The 21,549-nt window shown below is 44.9% G+C and overlaps 1 protein-coding gene across 2 annotated transcripts in view; it reads right to left on the reverse strand.

The window, feature by feature from the left end:
• TRPM8 (transient receptor potential cation channel subfamily M member 8) overlaps nucleotides 1-21,549 on the reverse strand; it is a 101,561-nt gene that overhangs the window by 7,145 nt on the left and 72,867 nt on the right. For both annotated transcript variants that reach the window (XM_058299859.2, XM_058299860.2), the window contains 4 exons: nucleotides 20,074-20,251; nucleotides 7,661-7,851; nucleotides 2,192-2,291; nucleotides 1,143-1,176 (listed from right to left, as the gene is read on the reverse strand). In XM_058299859.2, the coding sequence (XP_058155842.1) occupies nucleotides 1,143-1,176; nucleotides 2,192-2,291; nucleotides 7,661-7,851; nucleotides 20,074-20,251 (503 nt within the window). The remainder of the gene's footprint in view (nucleotides 1-1,142; nucleotides 1,177-2,191; nucleotides 2,292-7,660; nucleotides 7,852-20,073; nucleotides 20,252-21,549) is intronic.

Consider the following 21,549-nt stretch of genomic DNA (forward strand, 5'->3'; position numbering starts at 1 on the left):
GCCCCTGGTGGAAGCAACACCATACCAGTTCCAGGCCTACCTCTGAAGACACTGGCAGTTTCAGCTTCTTTACTCTTGGAAGCCACCCACTGAGTAAGAAATGTGATTGCCTGAGACTACCATGCCATGACAAGCCCGAGCCACATGGAAAGGCATGGAAGGATGAAATGTCACATAGAGAGAAGGACACAGGGAGGGGCACCAAGGTGCCAGATGTCCAGACCTGTTCACCAACTGAATCCAGTCCAGTGAGTAAACCCAGCTGGCGCCACATGAAGCAGAAGAGCCACACTGCTGATTTTCTTCCCAGAAATTCTTCCTGAATTTCTGACCCACAAAACAGGAGCAAAATACATTTGTTTGAAGCCATTGAATTGTGGGGTTGTTTGTTACACAGCAACCAATAACCAAAGTGTGACTCAAGCATTTGATGGTCAATACAAAATCAAACATCATCCTGTTTCGTTGACTCCAACTTATATGTCAGGCAGTTCCAAGGGAAGGGGAGAAGGAGATGCCAAAGGAATAGGAGAGTTACTTTGGAGTGGGCCAGGATGACACCAGGCATGTGGCCTTGACTCACTGTCCTGATCGCCAACGGGCTCCAAGAGTATCAGGGTTCAGGTGTGCAGCCCAAGGACACATGGGCTTGGGTTTCCGAAAGGCCGAGGGTCAATAACATAAATAAATAAATGATATGACCTCCACACGTGGCACCTTTTTCTTATTTATTCTTTTAACAAACATTTGTTGAGAACTTACTCTGAGCAAAGTAGCAGGGGCTGAAGATTCTGCCACACTAGTCAAGCACTGTCTAGTTGCTAAAGAGTAAGTCCTGAGCAGCCTGTGAATATCACCATCCAGGACGCAATTTTCAAAATATCATGCCAAAACACTAAGTACCACCCCTTCTTCAGAGTCACACAGGAATCCAGCCTTGTCATTTTGGCTGAACCTACCTGTAAATTCTGACTGCCCGGCACAGGGTGGGGATGGGCACTCTCTCCCTAAGCCTAACACTCACATGTTCTTTTCCAGACAGTTGACTTCTTTCATTTTCTAGCTATAATCGCTGGCCTCTAGCTGAAAGCTCAATGATAATGGAGATCGAAAATATTTCCCAAACTATAAAGGGACCCTACCTTTGTATCCAGCTGTCTAAACCGATGCCTCATTCTGCAAGGAAGTTAAAAAAAAAAAAAAAGAGAGAGAGAGAGAGGGAAAGTAAAAAGGAGAGAGAACGAAATTGAGAGAGGCTGTTAGGCTTCATTTTATAGTCTTTTAGAGGAAGGAATATGGATCATTTTCATTTTCAACTGATTTTCTTCCTAATACTCAAGCTAAGGTGAATTCTTCTCTCACCCCAGTTAGAAGTGCATCAAATAAAGCTAATTCTGCTGATGGGTGGTAGAAGGTGACCTGTAAGGTCCATCCCCACCTTCCAAAACTAAGATCTCAGAGCCGAGAAACAGAGCAGAGCTTAGAGCGTCTGCCTGTTATTCAAAGAAAAGAGTGTGCCACGTTTCTTTCAACAGCTGTGTTGAACTTAACAAAGGGACTGATAGTGTTTATATTTACTTTTTTATTTTTTAGCATAAATTTTTAGGTGTGTTTTGAACTCATAGCAAGGGTGACATCTGTCAGTCAGGCATGTTAACGCTTACCGTAAGAGCAGGCTCTGTACAGCACGTGCCTTGGGGACCACTGAAGGACTCAGCTGTGACTCACACAGGATGTTTATAACCCCTCCCCATCATTCACAAACATGGTAACAGATCAGCCAAAGGGTTTTACAACCTCCTTGTCTCCCTAATTCTTCATCCCAGAGGTGCATGCGCAGCACCCTCAGGATAATGCCAGTGGACCACGTCTCCCTGAATCCCTTGTGCCCACAGGAGAGGAAGCCAAGCTCTTGTTACCTGGGGCCACAACCCTGCACCTCCAATACCAGAAACCTTATTCTTCCGCAGGACCTTAGAGGAACAACAGGGTGGTGAGGGCAGACAGGTGGTCTTTGCCCTTCTTGAAAGACTAATACTCTTATGTGTTTATCGTCTTCAGTTGCCTGGGTGATATCTTTTCGGTGCTGTGAACTCTCCTTACAGGGCTTGCTCAAATCAGCTGCCTACATTCTGTCGGCTTACGTAGGGAAGGGGAGCCTCGAAAGGCAGAAAAGGAACAAGTGACATACTCCTCGGAGGTGTCGTTGGCTTTGGTGTGCATCTTGACGAGGTAATTTTCTTTCATGACACCCTCCCACGCCAGAGTTTCATTGTCTTCGTTTCTGAAACCTTGAATAAAGAGACAGAGAAAAACATTCAAATTGTTTCATTGGCCCCTGCTACCTAAGTCAGCACCTACTAGGCATTTTGTGTTACTCTGGTACAAGGAGATTAGATTCACCCCTTACAGGCTGAGCTGAGAAATATTACTTATGACTGACAACAGCAGAGTGATGGAATATTAATGAATTTCCTGGTGAAAATGAGGAATTGGAGCAGCTGGCATGAAATAGGAATGGAATCTTTGTTCTAAACAGAGATCAATCTAAATCCATTCTGTGTATTTTGTGGCTCAGGAAAATTATTCCGCTAACGAAGTTTGGTTCCCCCACTTAAAATGTGCTCCTCTTCTATTTGGATGATACTTTAAAAATGCTAAACCTATCATTGGGTCAGTGAATTACAGATGGAGTGCCAGCTCTCAATCCAAATCTGGACTAGGCCCCCAACATAGTTCCTGCCCTCGTGAATGGGTGTGAGTTGAGTGTGGACCACAACGAGAATTTTTACTCTTAGTCTTTCCCTCCCACCTAAGCCTGGACTATGAAATTGGTGTGCAGCATGTGCCAGCAAAAATTTTAGCTCAATTTCTTATAGTGCCTGAGCCTTTGGAACTTGCAGGCAAACAAAAGAACAGATCAGGGGAAGCGGACTTTGCCCAATGGATAGGGTGTCTACCTACCACATGGGAGGTCCTCAGTTCAAACCCTGGGCCTCCTTGACCCGTGAGGAGCTGGCCCACGCACAGTGCTGATGCGCACAAGGAATGCCGTGCCATGCAGGGGTGTCCCCGCATAGGGGAGCCCGACGAGCAAGGAGTGCACCCCGTAAGGAGAGCTGCCCAATGCGAAAGAAAGTGCAGCCTGCCCAGGAATGGCGCCACACACATGGAGAGCTGACGCAACAAAAAGAAACACAGATTCCCGGCGCCACTGGTAAGGATAGAAACGGTCACAGAAGAACATACAGCTAATGGACACAAAGAGCAGACAACTGGGGGGGAGGGGAAGGGAGAGAAATAAATTTTAAAAAATAAATCTTTTTTAAAAATTTTTAAAAAAGAACAGATGAGCGTGTAGCCAGTGCTTAAGGGCTAGTGCAATGGACGCCAGGCTCCCACGCAAATTCACGGGACAGGAAAGCACATATGCGTGTGCAGGTGTCCACTTGGAAGAATTTTACCTAGTTTTTAACTTTTAAATTACTGTTTAAATTTGTTCATCTACATGGTTGAGTTTAGGAACAATTATAAGATCTCTTGGGTGTAAAGGAAATTAACTGGGGGTCAAAGACAGAGCCAATATGCAAGTAGCTGTATTTGAGCAAATCCTGTGTGTCAAATATGAAATTATTTTCAAATGGTATTTATTCACTTTAGAAGATATTTCCTAACTAAATTTCTTTAAATTGCATCTTTCCTAGCAAAGTCGTTTCCAATCATTTTTTTTCTCAAACTAAATTTTATGTGGAAGTCCATAAGAGTAATGAAAAATCAACACTGGGAGGAGAGACTCTCCTGAGCTCAGATGGTCAAAGAGCAAGAACAACAAATGACGGAGAAAAAGTGCCCAATCTCTCTGGCAGTCAAAGAAATGCTAATAGAAAGAAAGGCATATCATTTTTCAACAGCCAAACTAGAAAATTAGCAGGGTCTAAAATAATGACTATACCCTATTTTGTCAAAGATGTGGGGAAACAGACCTCTCATATTAAAGGGAAAATCCATAAATTGTTAGAGCCTTTAAAGCGAAGGGAGGCAGAAAAGGTAGAGGAAGAGGGCAGGCAACACGTAAAGCCTTAAAAAATGAATATAAACTTCTGTAGAAAATTATCTTCTAGAAATAGCTTAAAGGGAAAAAATCACTGATGTGCTCAAGAATGAATGCATAAAAGCATTTATCACTGCATTATATGCTAATAGAAGAGACAAAGCAATCTATATGTTCAACCACAAAGGTTGGTTAAATGAATTATGGTACATCCAGAGGCTGGAATATTTCACAGTTTAAAAATTTTCATTTGGATTTCTATTTATGGACATGGAAATGGTTCACAATATATTATTAGTTAAATAAACAAATTAGATTATGAATGTGTGTGCACAGAGTGATTCAATTATTACCCACCCACCCAAGAATAAGAGAATAGACACCAGTATGTTTGTCTCTGGATGGTGGGTTACATGTTCTCTTACTCTGTATTTTTTCAAATATTCCATAATGAATATTTGCTGCTTTTATATTCATGAAAAACAACACACTTTATAGAAATGCAATTGGGAAGTGTATGTTTTACCATTGCTTTAAGAGGTCAGCATAAATAACACCAAAAAAAGAGTTTGTATTCTACCTTTCCTGACACTTATTTGCAAAATCTTGCATTTCTAAACAAGGAGGGCAATTTCAAAATGATATCCTAAGACTTTCCCATCATTTGGAAGCAGATTCCAAGAAAATGGAGGAAATTGACAACTGAAAACACTGGCAACTATCACGAGGTCGATGGCTTCTGGAACTGTTAATACTAATCTCCCTGAAGGAGAAGCAAATGAGCAGGTGGTGACCAGCTGCCCTGGGCATCTCCACAAACCAACTGGACTCTGGCTTGCTCTCTTATCATCACGTGCCTGTCCTTCTATGGTCTTTTAGTCCCCTCTGTTTCTTTATTCCTTCCTGAGAATAAGAACTGTATGAAGGAGGGAAAGTGACAACAACTTGCACCGATTCCCTGTTTGTCGAAGAGATGATTCTCCCGGCAACCCCTGGACCTGGCCCATCATCATCGATAAGTGGATACAAGATTTCCAGTCTATCTGCTTCCTTCCTTGGGCTGAAGCTCTTTTCCACATGCTGGCCAAACTGGGGGATCTGTTTCCACTGTATGCACATATTGTGCTTAATCATTAAATAAATTTGGGGGAAATGCAATGCCTTTTTCAGCCCCATCCTGAATCTGGAGGACTGATTTGCTCTTATTTATGCACTGAGTTTCCTGGTTCCACTGATCCTGTACTGAGCACCAAGGATCTTTGGAAAGAGGACCTTCTTTCTGTGCCCCCATCCCCAACATGAATCCCACCCGTGTGGAATTCACTACCTCACAGGCTGTAGCAGTTTGATATAGCTATGGCTTCCAAATATAGATATTAGATTATGTTTGTAATCTGGTCTATTACTAGGCATGACTGAGTTATGATTACAGCTTTGATTGGGCCATTAAGGCAAGAAATGGCATGGCAAAGGATAGTGGGAGCTTTTGATGCAAGGGTTTTTGACATTGGAGTTTTGATGGAGTTTGACACTGAAACCTTAAGCTGGAGCCCTGGGGATTAAGTTCACAAAGGAAAGAGAAGCAAGCCCCAGGAAGAAAGGAGCCCTGAGCCCAGGAAGAAGCAAGCCCTGAGAAGAAAGGAACCTTGAACCCAGAGAAAAGCAAGACCCTGAAGGGAGGAACCCAGGAAGCCTGAACCCTGGCAGGCTTCAGCAGCCATCTTGCTCTAACATGCAAAATTAGACTTTGGTGAGGGAAGTAACCTGTGCCTTATGGCCTGGTATCTGTAAGCTCCTGCCCCAAATAAATACCCTTTATAAAAAACAACCAATGTCTGGTATTTTGAATCAGCGCCCCTTTGGCTGACTAATACACAGGTCATTCATTTCATTTCCAGATAACACTAATTGCTAGATACTTTTTTCTTTATTCTGAGCCAAAATCTTCCTCCCTGCAACTTTTTATTCATTGTGGTTTGTCTTTTCTCTGGGACCATTTAGAAGAATATGAAACTTGTCAGGCTCCTGTTCTCTGAAGACATTGCTGGGTTCTGGAAGTCTTCTCCCAGGCCCTTTGAACCTTCATCCATGACGTGGTTTCAAGAAAAGACCAAAGTCAGCCCCGAGGCCTGTCACCCCATGAGGCTTGGGCCCTCTGGGCTCTGGGTGTGGTCTCTGAGCCCATCAAATGCCACATCTGAAATTCCAGTTCCCCTCCCCATTATAAAAAGACTTCTCGTTCTTTGGGTTGGAAATGGCTCACTCTGTCTTCATCGCAAAATGATGGGGAGAAAAGACAGCAACTTATCCAAATTGTCAAAACACTTTTCTTCATTAAGAAAGGCAATTGCATATGTGTGATAGCTAATGACATCCCCAAAGTGACATTGAATATCTTGAAATCATGCTGTTAAAGGAGGTGATTAGGACGGCTCCTTCAACTCTGCCAGGAGTCAGGGGTCGTCAATAATTTTCATTCTGAAAGCTGGCCTCCCGGGGTCACAGCTCCAGAAACAGCACAGAAGGATGATGTTTAAGGTCATCTTTGTGTGTCGCTTCCATTTCTAAGGAGTTAAAAGACCTCCACAAAAACATGATGGCTCTTGGCAAGTTAAATTTTTCTTAACTGCCACTAATGATCATGTCTAGATTGGTAAAGTTCATATTTTTACTTTATGAATCAAAATATTGGGGGTTCTGCTGAAAGGACAGGAATCATGAGCCCCATATGGCTCAGAAACCCAAGGGTGGCAGTCAATGACGCTTTTGAAAACCAGAGCATACTACATATCCAGCAGCCCTGGGAAGACACACCTGCAAGTGGTATGAACAATGCACGAACAAGGCAGAAAAAATCTAGCTCATCATGCCAAACTCAACATGGACAAAATGCCCTTACTCCTTTAATTATTTATAATGTATCCTCTCTTATATTATCCCTTTCCTAAATGGCCTTCAATACCCACCTTTTTCTCATTTAACATAGACTTTGGTTTTTACCACTAGTGCTCCAGGGGGGCTGGGGAGGTACATCTCAAGATGCCCCAGCCCAATACTCTAAAATGACTCCTCTTCCCCAAGAACAAACATCCCGATTTGATGTCATATGTGGAAACATTTTCCTAGGCCTAAAAGTCCATTTTTGTCCTTCTGATTTTAAAAGAAAACAAAGCATTTTCGTGGATCCCGAAGTAATGTGGCCCCTAGCACCGGAACAGCTGCACCTGATGGAGAAGTCATTCCTGCAGCTACACCCTCCAGCCTCTGCCCCTGGGAGATGAAGCCCCCGGAGAATAAATTTTCAAGGTGCAATGGAAGACAAAACCCAGTGTGTTGTCACGGTCCCATGCAAAACACTCGTTCAATATGCTGTTATGCTGTTCCTCCGAAAGCCATTCCCCCCAAATAAGGCTATTCCAGAAGGCTGGCAGTGCTCTACGCTCTATCTTGAGTAACCCCTGCTGGCAGGATGCCCGTGTCTTACAGACAGGCAGAGATGAGCGGCAAAACAGCCGTGCCAGTTCCCTCCTCCCGAGATGGGGGCCAGGCAGGCTTCCCCGAAATGACTCACTGCTCCGACTCCCAAAAGCAGACAGAGAGAGCACTCACAGCAAGCAGACGACTGCACGTTTTTATCCTTGCAGCAGCACTTGAAACACTTCTTGGCCATCATGTAGAAGTAAGCGAAGACGACGAAGGGAAAGGGGATGTTGAGGCGGCTGCAGTACTCCTGCACCAGGAAGTACCTCTGGAACTTCCAGACCTGGTCGTTGTTCTCCTGGACGATGCCCACGGTGTAGCTGCCAGAAAGGAGAAAAGGCCCAGCCTTAGCATTGAATAGCCAAGTACAACAATAGCGGCATTAAGCTCTTCCTTCACGCCAAACAGGAGAGAAGAAGCCGTATGAGGGCTGGAAAAACACGGCACCAGTTCAATTCCTGCTGGGCCCAAAAGTGTACCCTTTTTTGCGTATAATTATTTTTTTTTGCTGTTATTGAGGTATAACACACAGGCAATGAATTTGTGCAGAATGCAATAAAGTATGCAGCTTGGTGGGGTTTTGCATTTGTGTACACTCAGATCAAGACAACATTTTCAGCACCAGAAGGTTCTCTCGTGCCTCTGCCCAGTCAAGAGGTAACCACTGTTCTGTCTTCTGTCATCATCCATTGGAATGCCTGTTCTTAAAGTTTTTATAAGTGGGATAATATATTTTGGGGTCTGGCTTCTTTCACTCTGCATTGTCTGTGAAATCGTCCATATTTTTACGTGTATCAAGGGTTTGTTCTCTTTTTTTAATCATGAAAAATCTCCAATGATTTTTAAAATTAATTTTTATTTTGAGATTTTTCAAGGAGGTTCTATTTTTGTTCATTTTTTATTGTGCAGATACAAATAGGTCCTGGATGTTGACACTCTTAGGAATAACCTGCCCCTCCTACATTGTTCGCACGCATTCAATGGTAAACCACCTGGGAAAAGAGTTTGCTAATCTCTATCAAGGGCCTTAAAAATGTTTATCCCTTGGACTTGACTTCTGTGAATTTAACCTAAGAATAAAGGAGAGAGTGAGAAAAGAAAAAATATGAGTGAATAGATGCACAAAGCTCTCACCAGTGTACCACAGGTAACAGCCGCCTTCCCCAAGAGAAGAGAAAACTGAAATGTTCAACATGAAGAAATGCTAATCCATATAATTACATTATGCAGCCTTTAAAAATTATGTTGATGAAGAGCTTTCATATTGGAGGAAATGCTGATAGGTTAAGAGAAAATAATTAAGCTACAACTTGAATTTACAACATAATCTCACTACAGAAATCTCAATCCATTGGGGAGATACAGCAAATCCTTAGTGGCAGCCATCTCCGGCGTCACACGGTGGGCGTCCTTTCCTTCCTTTCCAAGCATTGTGCCCTGAGTACAAATTACTTATGTAATTAGAAAAATGCTTACTTTGTGTCCTATCCCAAAACTGATTATACCAATGATTTTTCAGTTACAGATTAAACCAAAACTAAAAAATATAAAATAGTAAACATTCATTAGATCCCAGACACCATTCTAAGCACTGAAATTTACTGACTTAATCTTCATTACAATTCTATGCTGTAAGTCCTATTATCAGCTACAATTAGCAGATCCTGGAGCTGCGGCAGAGCAAGAGAAAGTAAAATATCTGAGTCATTAATCTAAGAAGTGATGAAGCTGGGATTGGGGATCCCAGCTCTCTGGCCCAGGGCCTTGAACTTCACCAACGTATGTACCACCTTGCAGTGCAGAACATGAACTATCTGAGGAATGCTTTCTTTCAAAAGGATTTGAGGTGCCTGTTTAGTAACAGCTGACCACAGAGCACTTTTACAACTTGTGAAGTTCATCCATCCCAGCTACATTCATGACTAATATCATATCATCCCTTCAAGAGCCAAAGAAGTGGAGCAATGAACCATGCAAAATCTTCTATAAGCAAATCCTGAATGAGGAAGCATTCGTTTCTCAGAATTCTGGGTTAAAACTTCAGAGGCCAAACCTGACTGAGATGGCCAGGCAAAGACATGGCATCCATTTGTTATGAGGCATTATTCTTAGAGTCTAAGATTTAAATATCTTGTAATAGTCAGCCAAAGGGGTGCTGATCCAAAATACCAGAAATTGATTGGTTTTTATAAAGGGTATTGATTTGGGGTAGGAGCTTACAGATATCAGGACATAAGCATAAATTACTTCCCTCACCAAAGTCTATTTTCACGTGTTGGAGCAAGATGGCTGCTGATGTCTGCCAGGGTCAGGCTTCCTGGGTTCCTCTGGACTCAGCTCCTCTGGTTCCCCCACAAGGTCAGCTGTAGACTATGAGGCTCTCTAGGCTTTGCCTCTCTCCACAAGGTCAGCTGCAGACTGTCAGGAGAACGGCTCTCTCACTCTCTCTCTCTCTGGGGCTCCAGTTTAAGACTTCAGCATCAAACTCCAACATCAAAACTCCAACAAAAAAGCCCCCAGCTCTGTCCTTTGCCACGCCTTTTGTCTGTGAGGCCCCACCCACCAAGGGGAGGGAACTCAATGTCCTACTGGCACAAGAGGTTTACATAATTAATCAAGTAAAACTATGAATCTGATATAATCTAATAAACCCAGAGGAAAAGATCAGTTTACAAACATAATCCAATATTTCTTTCTGGAATTCATCAATAATGTCAAACTTTTATATATCTTAAGCCAAGAAAAGATCCTACGCACAAGCAAAACACTAACCTACTAACAGTTGCGGCATGCTCAGCTTTTCTTACTTTAGGGCAGGGGTTCTTAACCCTTTTTGTTTCACAGACCCTTTGCCAGTCAGGTGACAACCACGGACCCCTTCTCAGAATATAACAGCAGATGTTTTTATGACACTCAACTACCATCAGGTCTAACAACTAGCAAAATTTCGAAGTATGGATGAACGTGAGCAATTTTTCAAGATATGCAACAACTGCAACATGATATGAAATTACTACTGTAATTGTTTGCATACATTCCTAAGTGAAGGAAATGCTAGATTTTGGTTAGAGGTCAGAGGACATAAAGATGGTAAGTTGATTTTTTTCAATTCAAGCTCATGGACCTCCTGAAATCTGGTTAAGAACCCCTGCTTTAGGGTCTCACAATGAATTGGACACCTCTGAGGCGTCCTTTCCCGGGTTCTGTGTATGGCAGACGTTTTTAGCAAGTGCCTCTTGAATGGGGCAAGGTCTTTAAAGAGAAGGTGATTAATATTTATCGGGCATCTACGACACATCAGCTCCTCTACCAAATATTTAAAATGGTAACTTGACTGATTTTTTAAGTGAAAAGCGAGCAGAACTCTGATGCCTTAGCATCACTATTCTAATGATTTATATTTACTGACTTAACCTTCATAACAATTCTATGCTATAAATCCTATTAGCAGCTACAATTAACAGGTCTTGGAGCTGCAGCAGAGCAAATGGAAGGCAGCAGTTAGCCTGGCGCTTCTCCCCAATGTAGGTCAGGCTGCTTTGAGGTAATAACATCACCATCCACCCCTCTCTAGTCCCTGGCTGCTCCTGACCTTGGCAAAGGGAACTGCACACTTCTGCCTCTGCACTAAAAAAGGGACATGCCCCAGATTAATGAAGTGCAGGGTAAGAGCTTGCCAGGAATCCCAGTTATAATTATAACCCTGCAAATTACTGTCTCAAGAAGCACCTTAAAATACTGTGTATCTAGTCAAAACTCGGTTTTCCCGACTTCCCCTTCTACTCCCCAAACTCAAACACAGATAAGCAGCAGCACCCATTCGAGTGCATCAAATCCTGTTCTCTGAAGCTTTATCCAAAAGGAGTCCACAAATCCCACTGAGGGGAGGAAGCAGCCCTCCTCTTGGACAGGTGGGGCGCTCAGTGCAGGGGAGGCATCCTCTCTGGAAGGCTGGCCTCCGTCTTCCTTGGATGCTAGGAGTGTAACTGTAGCTGAGAAGAGCCCAGGTAGGAATACGGCCATCTTAGCTTCACTGGTTGCTCAGAGACAGTGACAACCAGCTTGTATCCTCTAGACCATCTCGGACAGACTCAGCAAACCACAACGGGGGCTCAAGGCAGCCCCACCTCCTGTTTTCACAGAGCCCACGAGCCAAGAATGGTTTTTACAAAAAAGAGGGGGGTATGGGCACAGGACACTGGACAAAGCGAAGATCCCAGCTGCTCCTTGTGGAAAAAAGCCTTCTGACCCCTGATCTAGAATGTTTTAGGCCAATGCCCATCAACAGGGCTGTTCATTTTAAAAACTCTACCTGGCGTGCTTGTTTCAGCTACTCCTCAGGAAAGCCTCCTGCTGGAATCCCACCCCCTCTGCACCGCAGGATCCAGCCAAGAAGCCTTCGCGGGGCAGGCCGGGGCTGCCGTAGAAGCCCCGCAGCTGGGTGGCTGCAACAGCAGGAACTCAGGGTCTCACAGTTTGGAGCTGGAAGTCCAAATCTCCGAAGCCTGTTGCGTTCTGGCGGTGGCTTGCCGGCTGTCCGTGGCTCAGTTTCTGCCTCCGTCACATGGCCATCACTGAGAGCGTGTCCAGATTTCCTCTACTTCTAGGACTCCAGGCACGTTGAACCAAGGGCCACTGCTCAGTTTGGCCTTACCCTTCCTAGGCTCTGCGAAGCTCACACTCCAACACTAGGGTTAAGACTTAAATGTGTCTTTGTGGGGACAGGGTTCAAGCCACAGCGTATTCCTTTCTCGGTAAATGGTAAAATCTCTTATCCAGATCCCAGCAGGCTGGGTAACAGAGCTGTTACTGGACATGCACACCCAAAGACTGCTTTTCCAGGGACCGCAGGCCGGGGTTCACTTACACACTGAGCTCCGCCTTTCCCAAGCATCAGCAGCTTCCAAAATGTTGTTTTTCTCTCAAGTCAGTTCTGGACACAGAGACATCAGGTTCCCAAGGGAAGGCTGGTAATTGAGTACTGCTTCAGCCTGATTTTTTCCAATAATTTTTGTGTCCTTTAGACATTGCTTCACCATTTCTGAGGAGGAGAGGCTGAGCTCTGCAGAGAAGGACACGCGCTCAGGTTTGGGGTGGTTTGGAGCCCATCTCCCCTGTCCAGGCTCTCACCAGCCCCAACTTAAGTGGCTCATCAAAGCCTCCCTCCTACCTACTCACTATTTGGCATCTTCCTAGAGAAGATTTCTGCAATTTCCCTTTCATCTCCACATCATCAGTGATAGTTTGTGCCTATACAGAGTCCCATCCCTGGTAAATACACAGCTGGCTGGAGATTTGCAGTAAGGGTTGGGATCTGCCTCTGGAACAACCCAAGAACGATGAGCTGAGCAGGAAAGGAGGAAGAAAAGTTCAGAAATTCACTGAAATTGAAAATGTTACCAAGAGATTCAGGATTTCAGAATTCGGATAGCCTTGTATGTAAATGACATCCAGCAGTATATTAAAAGAAAGCTATCCTGTGGTAAATTGAGTCTTTTGTGAACCCCAGAAAATTATGTTCTTGTGGGTGTGAACCTACTGTAGGTGGGATCTTTTGATTAGATTCAGTGAAGGGCAGTTGGATTAAATTACTTGAGTAAGGTGTAACCCAGGGTGGGTCAAAAAGCTTAGAGAGAAGATCCCAGAAGCCAGAAAATGAAATCAATGGAACCCAGGAGAGAGAAAGCCACGAGAGAGAGAAAGCTGGAGGAAGCCAGAAGCTGAGAGCAACGCGACCTGGAGCAGAAGGGAGAGACTCGAGCTGCTGCCATTGTGCCCTGCCGGGTGACAGGAGTACAGGATCACTGGCAGTTGGTCTTCGGGGAGAAAATCATCACCTGATGCCTCGATCTGGATGTTTTTCTCAGTCTTGGAACTATAAATTTATAAATGAATAAATCCCCACTTAAAAGCCAACCCATTTCTGGAATATTGCCTTAGCAACCTTTAGCAAACCAAAGCCTTTGCCATGACCACAGAAGAGAAGAATGACTAAATAGTAAGAATTTTTATAAAATTTACCACTTTCATAACTAATCAGAATACTTGATCAAAAGGAAATATACCATTTCAATATTTGCTGGAAAGTCTCCGGCAACATTCAAGATCCATTTCATATTAGAATAAAAAGAAGAAAGAAGTTCAATAAAAAAAGGAATAGGGGGATTCATCCATGACACAGAGAGAGAGGAGAAAAACAAAGAGAGAGCTCAGAAATGAGACTTATTCCAAAAATAAATGAGCAAAACTTAGCAGCCTTCCTATATATCAGAATGTTGTCATGCGAAAAACAAAACAGAAAAAATGTCTCACTGGCTATCACAAAAGACTGGAAATAAATGAAACAAAAAATCTGCCAGACCCATATGACTAAAACTATAAAAATTTACCTGGGAAGCTATATATGTTTGAACAAATGGATAGTCACACCAATTTTCTGGATGGCAAGACACCATTTCCTAAAGATGCCTGTTTCCCCTGACTGATTCTACAGAGGTAACACCATGCCATAAAGTCCCGGAAGGAGAAAGAAGAGAAGATTGTACAAGACAAGCCTGAGGCTTCTTAAGATGAAACATGCAAGAAAGGCCAGGGAAGTTTTGAATAAGAATAATGAAGGGGACTTGCACAATAGGTGTTAAAAAGGATAAAACCTCAGTAATGAAAGCCGTTTGGTAGTAAAAGACTGAAACAGAAAGAAAGGTCCCCAGAACAGAGTAAAAAGTCATCAAAACATTCCTAAAGAAAAAGTAGTTGCTAAAACAATGGTGGAGATGTTGGGGCTTTCAGAATAAACCTAAAGCAAGAAACTTGACAGCTAATTTCAGACAGGTGGGCAGCTCCTCTGGGTTTTTCACAGATTTCACACGTTTTCTGTCTGTCCTTCCTTCCCTGAAACACCTAGCTCGCATCTGAACCTAGGAGGACTGACCCATGGCCCTGGTGATCCTGATTTGCCAGTCCTGCCAGGGGACCCACCATGCCAGGTTGGGGTGCCACACAGGTCTATTGCATAATGGGTGCGGAGTTTCTCGTGACATGATGAAAACATTTAGGTAATGGATGGGGGTGATGGTAGCACAATATCGTGAATGTAAGTAACAGCACTGAATTGTACACTTGCAGGCAGTTAAAAGGAAATTCTGAGTTGTATATATATTGCCACAGTAAAATGTGAGGGAAAAAAAAGGCAAGCACAAAGTCATCAGTTGCAAACAGTAAGAAACAGCCAGCGATTTCCTTTCACTGATTTTTGAAGGGCTCATTCAATTTGGCAGGTTGCTAGAGGAATACAACTAAGCTTGTGTCAGACACCTGTGTAAAGGCCCGTGCACTCTCTTTCCAGCTACAGGACCATGTCCAGTGTCTTTAACCTGGCGGAAAAGGCGCTCCCTAACCTGCCCCTCACCCCCCCACCCTCCTCCGATGCTGATTCCTCATCAGGCTAGCTTTACCTCCCCTGCTTCCTCCTACCACCTGGCACCAGCGCTCTGGGAGCAAATGTCACCTCCTCTCTGTAGCCGACCCTGACACCAGAGCCACGCCAGTAGCACATCGCAATAACCCCCTCTGGGTGCCATCGTCCTTCACTCATTGGCTTTATGCGTTGCAATAGTAAATTACTACATTACAGTATAGGTTATGTTTTATATCATGTATATAAATTTTGTATTAAAGTATTATATTAATTACATATTATATTTTTATTTTATTACATTTCATATTAATTACAGGTAGGATATATACATTATGTTTTATATATTATATTTAGGTTATGTTTTTTATGGTATTATATTGTTATAATTTCATATTATCATATTATCTATTTCTATGTTCGATGGTCTATCTCTTCCTTTAGCAGCAGGGATTTAATCTCTCTGACTTCTTATTTTAAAATGCCTCTGACTTCTTATTTTAAAATGATAATAAAACTGCACCTACACAAAATAAGTGTTTAATAATTAAATGAGCTAGCACATGTAAAGCACTTGGAAATGAGCTTGGCACCTGAAAGCTTCTGTATACAGGAGCTGCTGTTATTATTACAATTATCTGCTCTCTTCTTTTTACCCCATGTCAATAGTCTCCCTCAGACTTGAAAGAGCACCCCAACCTTTAGTCTGTTTCAGGTGGGTTTTTTTCTTCTTCCCACTTCTCTGCATTCATATTCATAATGAATATGTATTATTCCCAAGATTTAAAAATAATTTATTTTGAGAAATTGTTCTAGATCGGGTCACACCTGACCCGGTGCTTTTCTGAAGACGGCAGACGGTGGATTCGTTTCTCTTCAAGGCCACGGCCCCGAAGTCATTTTCTAACCCTCAGTCCACGTCCTGCCTCTGACACGCCTCCCAGAACCCACGATCGATCGTTTCAGTGTCGGAGAATAGCCGATGTTTCCATCCATTTCCTCTCACTGTTGAATACCATCTAGAGATCAGAATCCCCCGTGCATATTTGCATTGCATTAATGAGACTGCCACCTTTAGGTGCGTATGTCCACGTGGGGCCAGACAGGGTCGCGGCCTGGGCCATCTGCTCCCAGAGTGAACCCTGCGCCACTCTCAGAAAGAGCATCTTGACCGCCGACCCCGGGGTCCCAACAGGGCGGCCTCTAGCTGCTGTCCAGTGCCCGGGCAGAGTGTTAATCTAGGAAAGGCCTGTGGCTAAAGGCAGGGCCAAGCCAGGGGCTCGCGCCAAGGGAGCGGGGGCCCTCAAGTACCGCCACCCTGAAACACCAAAGGGGTCTCAGCCGGAGCGGGGGAAGAAGACCTGTGCCAGCCTCAAGGTGGCCCGTCAGGCAGCGGAGGGCCCAGGGCCGTGGACGCTGAGCTGCTGGACCTCGACGAGGGTGGGCCCGGTCCCTCTCAGCTCCGAATTCTAGCATTTCCTGACTGAAACGCAGCTGACAGACGACGGGGGCGACGTGGCGCTGCGTAGGGCTTTGGTGGCCGCTCACAGGGCCCAGGAACGCTCTTGATACCTTTCCACGGCGGCCTCGCCGAGCTTCCCGAGGTAGCCTGATGGAGGCAGCACCGCCGACCTGTTGGCTTAGTTTCTGTCGGCACGCTGAGTGGTCAGTTTCGACAGGGCTACCAGCGTTGTCACAGTAAAACAGGACCCAGACTGGCCCAACCCCACCCCATCCCCTTGTAATGCCTGGAGTTGGCGCTCTCTTCCTTTTTCTCAGGTGACCCTGTACCACACCCATCACCCGCCGCTCCTCTTTGTAAGCTCAGGCCCTGGCCCACCGGGCGCCATGACACTGCCTGGGGTCATGTCCAAGACCCTCCCCGGCCACCACTTAGGGACAGTGAGGGAGAGGGTGGCTTGTTCTTTCTGTGAGACCACGTGGGGCCTACAGCTGCACCACCCTTGCTCCAGGCACCTGGCACAGAAGGGATGTTACACATTTATGCTGTATTCACCACTGCTGCCTCTCACTAAATAATCTGCTAGGATTTATAGCACGGAAGCTATAACTGAATAGTGAGCTGCACACGGGGAAGAAGACGGTTCTTTTCATTCACCAAACAAGCCCACCAGGTACCAGGCATTGCGCCAGGTGTTGAGATTCTGGACACACTCTCCATTCACCAGGTTTGCATTTCCAGAGGAAAGAAGGTTGTTACTGTGTGAGAGGAGGCTCTAGGCCGCGTGGGGAGGGCACCAGCAACCACTTCGGGAAGGGATGATGCAAGCAGGAATTGGGCAGAAGGTCAGGACACAGCAGGTAACCCAGTCGGGGAGACGAGCATTTCAAAGGCATCTGGTGTGGAGATGACCCTTTTAGGGGGCAGAGAGATGATGCTGCCAGGGGCCTGAGAGCAGGGGTGAGCCTGGAGGTATGGCAGAGGCCAGCGCATGTCTGACCTCATACAGAAGCTGAGCAGCCTGGAATTTACCCTGAAGGCTCTGGGGAACCACTGAAATCTTTCCAGAATTTTAAGCAGAACAATGACATTTCAGAAACATCCCCCTGGCCACAGTGTAGAGGGTAGAGTGATGAAGGGCGTCACTGGACACCAGGAGACCAGCTGGCCACTCAGCGTTCAGTTCCTTTGGCATGTGGCATCCGCAGGGTGACATGCACCCACCCAGGCCCACTCCCAGGGAGCCCGGAGGCCACTGGGCCTCTTGGAATCTCAGGGCTCTGTGATAACTTGTCTATTTTCTTTTCTAAGTTACAGAAGTAATATGTGATCACCATAGCAAATGAACTAATCTGTAGAGTTTAACATCTACCACCTCCTGCGCCTTTTTACCGCTCACAGGTAATCAGTAGTAACCTGCTATGTACCTGTCCATGTCTTTCTCCATAATCATATGCAAGGCTGTTATTTTATATATATACTCTTGATATTTTTTTAAGTTCCAGTTCTTTGTTTTTTTACCAAAATAAAAGTATACCATAAACCTTAGTCTGCAATCTGCTTTTTATATGTAAAATCATCCCCCAAATCAAGAAATATAAATCTGCCATTTTTTTCCCTTTTAAAGAACTGCATAATATCCTACAGGACAGATACAGCACTTCCCCCTACTGATGGGCATCAAACAACCATCCAGTCAACATCTTCGTTCCTATCGCTTTAGGACAGATCCCCAGAAGGGAGATGCCTGGGTCCAAGGTTCTCATGGTGTTTTCTTTTAATAGCTATTTTCAAATTACTTTCCAAAGAGGTAGAGGCAATTCACCTTCCCAAGGGCAACACCCATTTTCCAGCATGACGAGCAGCACCAGGCCTCCCTTGAATTTTTGTCCATCTGAAGGGTTAAAAATCAACATCTCCTTGTTTTAATTTGGACTTTCCTATCTGCCCAGAATAACTCTTAAACATTTCCTCTGCCAGTTTTTCTATTGAGTCATCTTTCTCTTATCAATTTGTAAGAGCTCTTTCTATGACAGTAAAGAAAATCCTGTGTTCATCATATGCATTGCCAGCATTCTCTCCAATCTCTCATTTGTCCTTTGACTTCATTGGAGGTATCTTTTACTTGAAAAGTTATCTTCTGCAATCAAATGTGTTTAGCTTGTCTTTTATAGCTTCTGGGTCTCTGGTTTTGACTAAGTGGTTCTCTTCCATTCCACAGTTTAACAAATAATTCCTTAAATTTATATACTTGTTTATGAACTGTGTGTCCATCTATGTCAAGATTCATATACTTAAAAGGGCTATCTGTCCTAAAGGAACAGTATAAAACTAAGGGACTCCCACTTAATTGCCACGTGGGACATTTTGAAAACCTCATAAGAAAGATGAAGAGGAGATGAAAAACACTGTGTTCTAAACGTATAAGGAGAATTGCAAAAGAGGACAAAAGAAATACTTAAAATCACCATCTTCTTCCCCTCAACTTCATTAGAGATGAGCCCCAAAGAAAAGTCACTCTCCTAAGAACCATCCTTTGTTCTTCATTTAAGTTGAAATTTTAAAAGCAACTAACTATAGTCCGAGGCCTTAAAAACCTAGAATCCACACCAATGAGCTCGTTGAAACGAGGAAACTTGGAGACAATTTGAACTGCATGGCAGTCACCATCGTGCCAAAATTATGGCACCATGGGGAGATCACTATGTGGATGCGAAATGGCTGAATTTTCTAGCCATTGTTACAGGTGACTATCTTTAATGCCAAAGAAACTTAAGGCACAGAGTATAGGGACACGCTCTTTTAAATTTAGTCCCTTCAAGGCTCCAGGCCCTCCTGACCACCAAGCACCTTAAAGCTCTCCCCTGGATTATCAAAAAGCCCCTACAACTTCCACAGCTTCGGCACTGACAGTGAAGGCTGCAGTCCCTCAGTACAGGTCAGTTACGACCCCAACCACGTGGGATTAGGCCACCCCACAGGGTAAGGGTGCCAGTCGCCACTTTGGGGGCCCAGGGCACCCATACTTCTCACCAACTAACTTCAAATTTGGGATTTCCCACCACACCCATTGGGTTTGAAAACTCCCTAGAAGGACTCACAGAACCCATTGAACATGCTATACTTACAGTTATGGTTTTATTATAGTAGAAGGATGCAAAGAAGAAGAAGCCAAAAGCAGAGACACATGGCCAAAGTCTGGAAGGGTCTCAAAGCCAGGCTCCTGCAAACTCTCCACATGGAGTCAGAGCAGGTCACCCTCCCAGGATAGAGGTGAATCTTCTCAATCAGGGAGGCTCACAGGAGCTTCAAGGGTCCCCAGTTGATATGGGGGTCTCACGACACAGGCATGATTGATGGAATCAATGCCTGTGTGGTTGAAACCAATCCCCACCCCCCACCAGAGGTCACACTGGTCTTCCTGGGGAGCCAGCCCCACCCCAAGACTGCCCTGCCTCTCATTAGCACCTGAACTCTCAGGTATGGTCCTGGGCCCACCATGAAAAACAAAGGACAGCCAGATGGCAGGGAATCCCAGGAACTGAGGTCAGGGTACTGCAGCTGGTTCTCATTTTCTATTAGCTCCTCATGGATGGGACCTCTGCTGCTAGGCTCACCAGGCCCCAGTCCATCCAGCAGAGGGCTCAGCCCGGAGCGGGCACGTACCCAAACATGGCGACCAGCAGGTTGACCAGCAGGATGTTGGTGGAGAGCATGTAGATGCACACCAGGGGGATGGTGATCCACTCAGGGAACCGGGGCAGATTCTGCTCATCCAGCTCCACGCACAGCGGCTTGGACTCGTTCCCAGTGAAGGTGCAGTGGGCAAAGTCGTACGTGGTTCCTAAAGGGGAAAAGCCGGAAGGCAAGGTAAGGACCCCATGGAGGGATGAACGCATGCCAAGGGCTATAGTACGAAGGTCACACAATGTGCTGGACACTGGGGCATTTTATCCAAACAAGGTACAAGCTTGAGAATCACCATCTTTATCCACTCGGTATTAACTGAGCAGTTCCTATGAGCAAGGGACTTTGCTAGGATGTGGAGATAAAAGAAAGGGCACGACAGGTAAGGTCCTTGTGCTGAGGGAGCCTCCAGCCTCTTTGGGTTGGCAGATAATCAACCACACAAGTGTAAAACCCCAGCACATGGGAAGTGCTAAGAAGGACATGGACAAGGTGCTCTATAGGCCGGGGAACAGTTCCCCAAGGAAAATGTCTCTCAACTGAGAGTAGAAGGATGAGCAGGTGTCAACTATATGAATGGAGACAGGGGAGTGCCCGGAGCATTCCAGAAAAGGGAACGGGCAAAGGTGGTGGGTGGGGTTAGGAAGTGTCCTGGAAGTGAGAGAATGAGTTATACAATCACCAGACATTTTTTTTTTTAATCTTTATACTAAAAATAATGGGAATCCATTAGACTGTTTGAGGCAGAGGAATGGCACATCAGATTCTCTTTAATAAAGGATCGCTCTGGTGATAATAAAGGATAATAAAGGATTCTCCCTGATGGGGAAGGAGCCAGAGGAAAGCATGAAGAGATTACCATGAAGGCAAGTGATGGGGATGGCTTGGGATAGGGGTGGAAGGGGGAGTGGAATAGAAGGATCTTTAGGAGATAAGATAAACAAAACAAGCTGATTAATTGGATGGGGCAGTGGCAAAATAATGGAACAGAACTGGGAGACAGGGGGATCAAGCTTCTTCTCAAGAGCATCCCTGGAATTCTCAGTGGCTGCCCAGGATTTGAACCTCCTGCCACCTGCTCCCTGGGACACTGCCTGCTGCCTCTGCTCAGCACTAGCACCACAAACGCAGGTTGCTGTGGGCCCTCATGGAGCACAACTCGCACAGCACATGGATGGAGAGTAGCACCAAGGACCTTGCCATCTGTAGCAGTTTGATATGGTTAGGAATCCCAAAAATAGATACTGGATTATGTTTGTAATCTGGTCTGTACCTGGGCATGATTAAGTTATGATTAGGGCTTTGATTGGGCCACGTCCTTAGGGCAATGAGTCACCATCCCTTGGTGGGTGGGGACTCACAGATAAAAGGCATGGCAAAGGACAGAGCTGAGGGGTTTTAATATTGGAGTTTTGATATTGGAGTTTGATGCTGAAGCTGGAGCCCCAGGGAGAG

The sequence above is a fragment of the Dasypus novemcinctus genome, chromosome 7, assembly GCF_030445035.2.
Source record: "Dasypus novemcinctus isolate mDasNov1 chromosome 7, mDasNov1.1.hap2, whole genome shotgun sequence".
Classification (NCBI taxonomy): domain Eukaryota; kingdom Metazoa; phylum Chordata; class Mammalia; order Cingulata; family Dasypodidae; genus Dasypus; species Dasypus novemcinctus.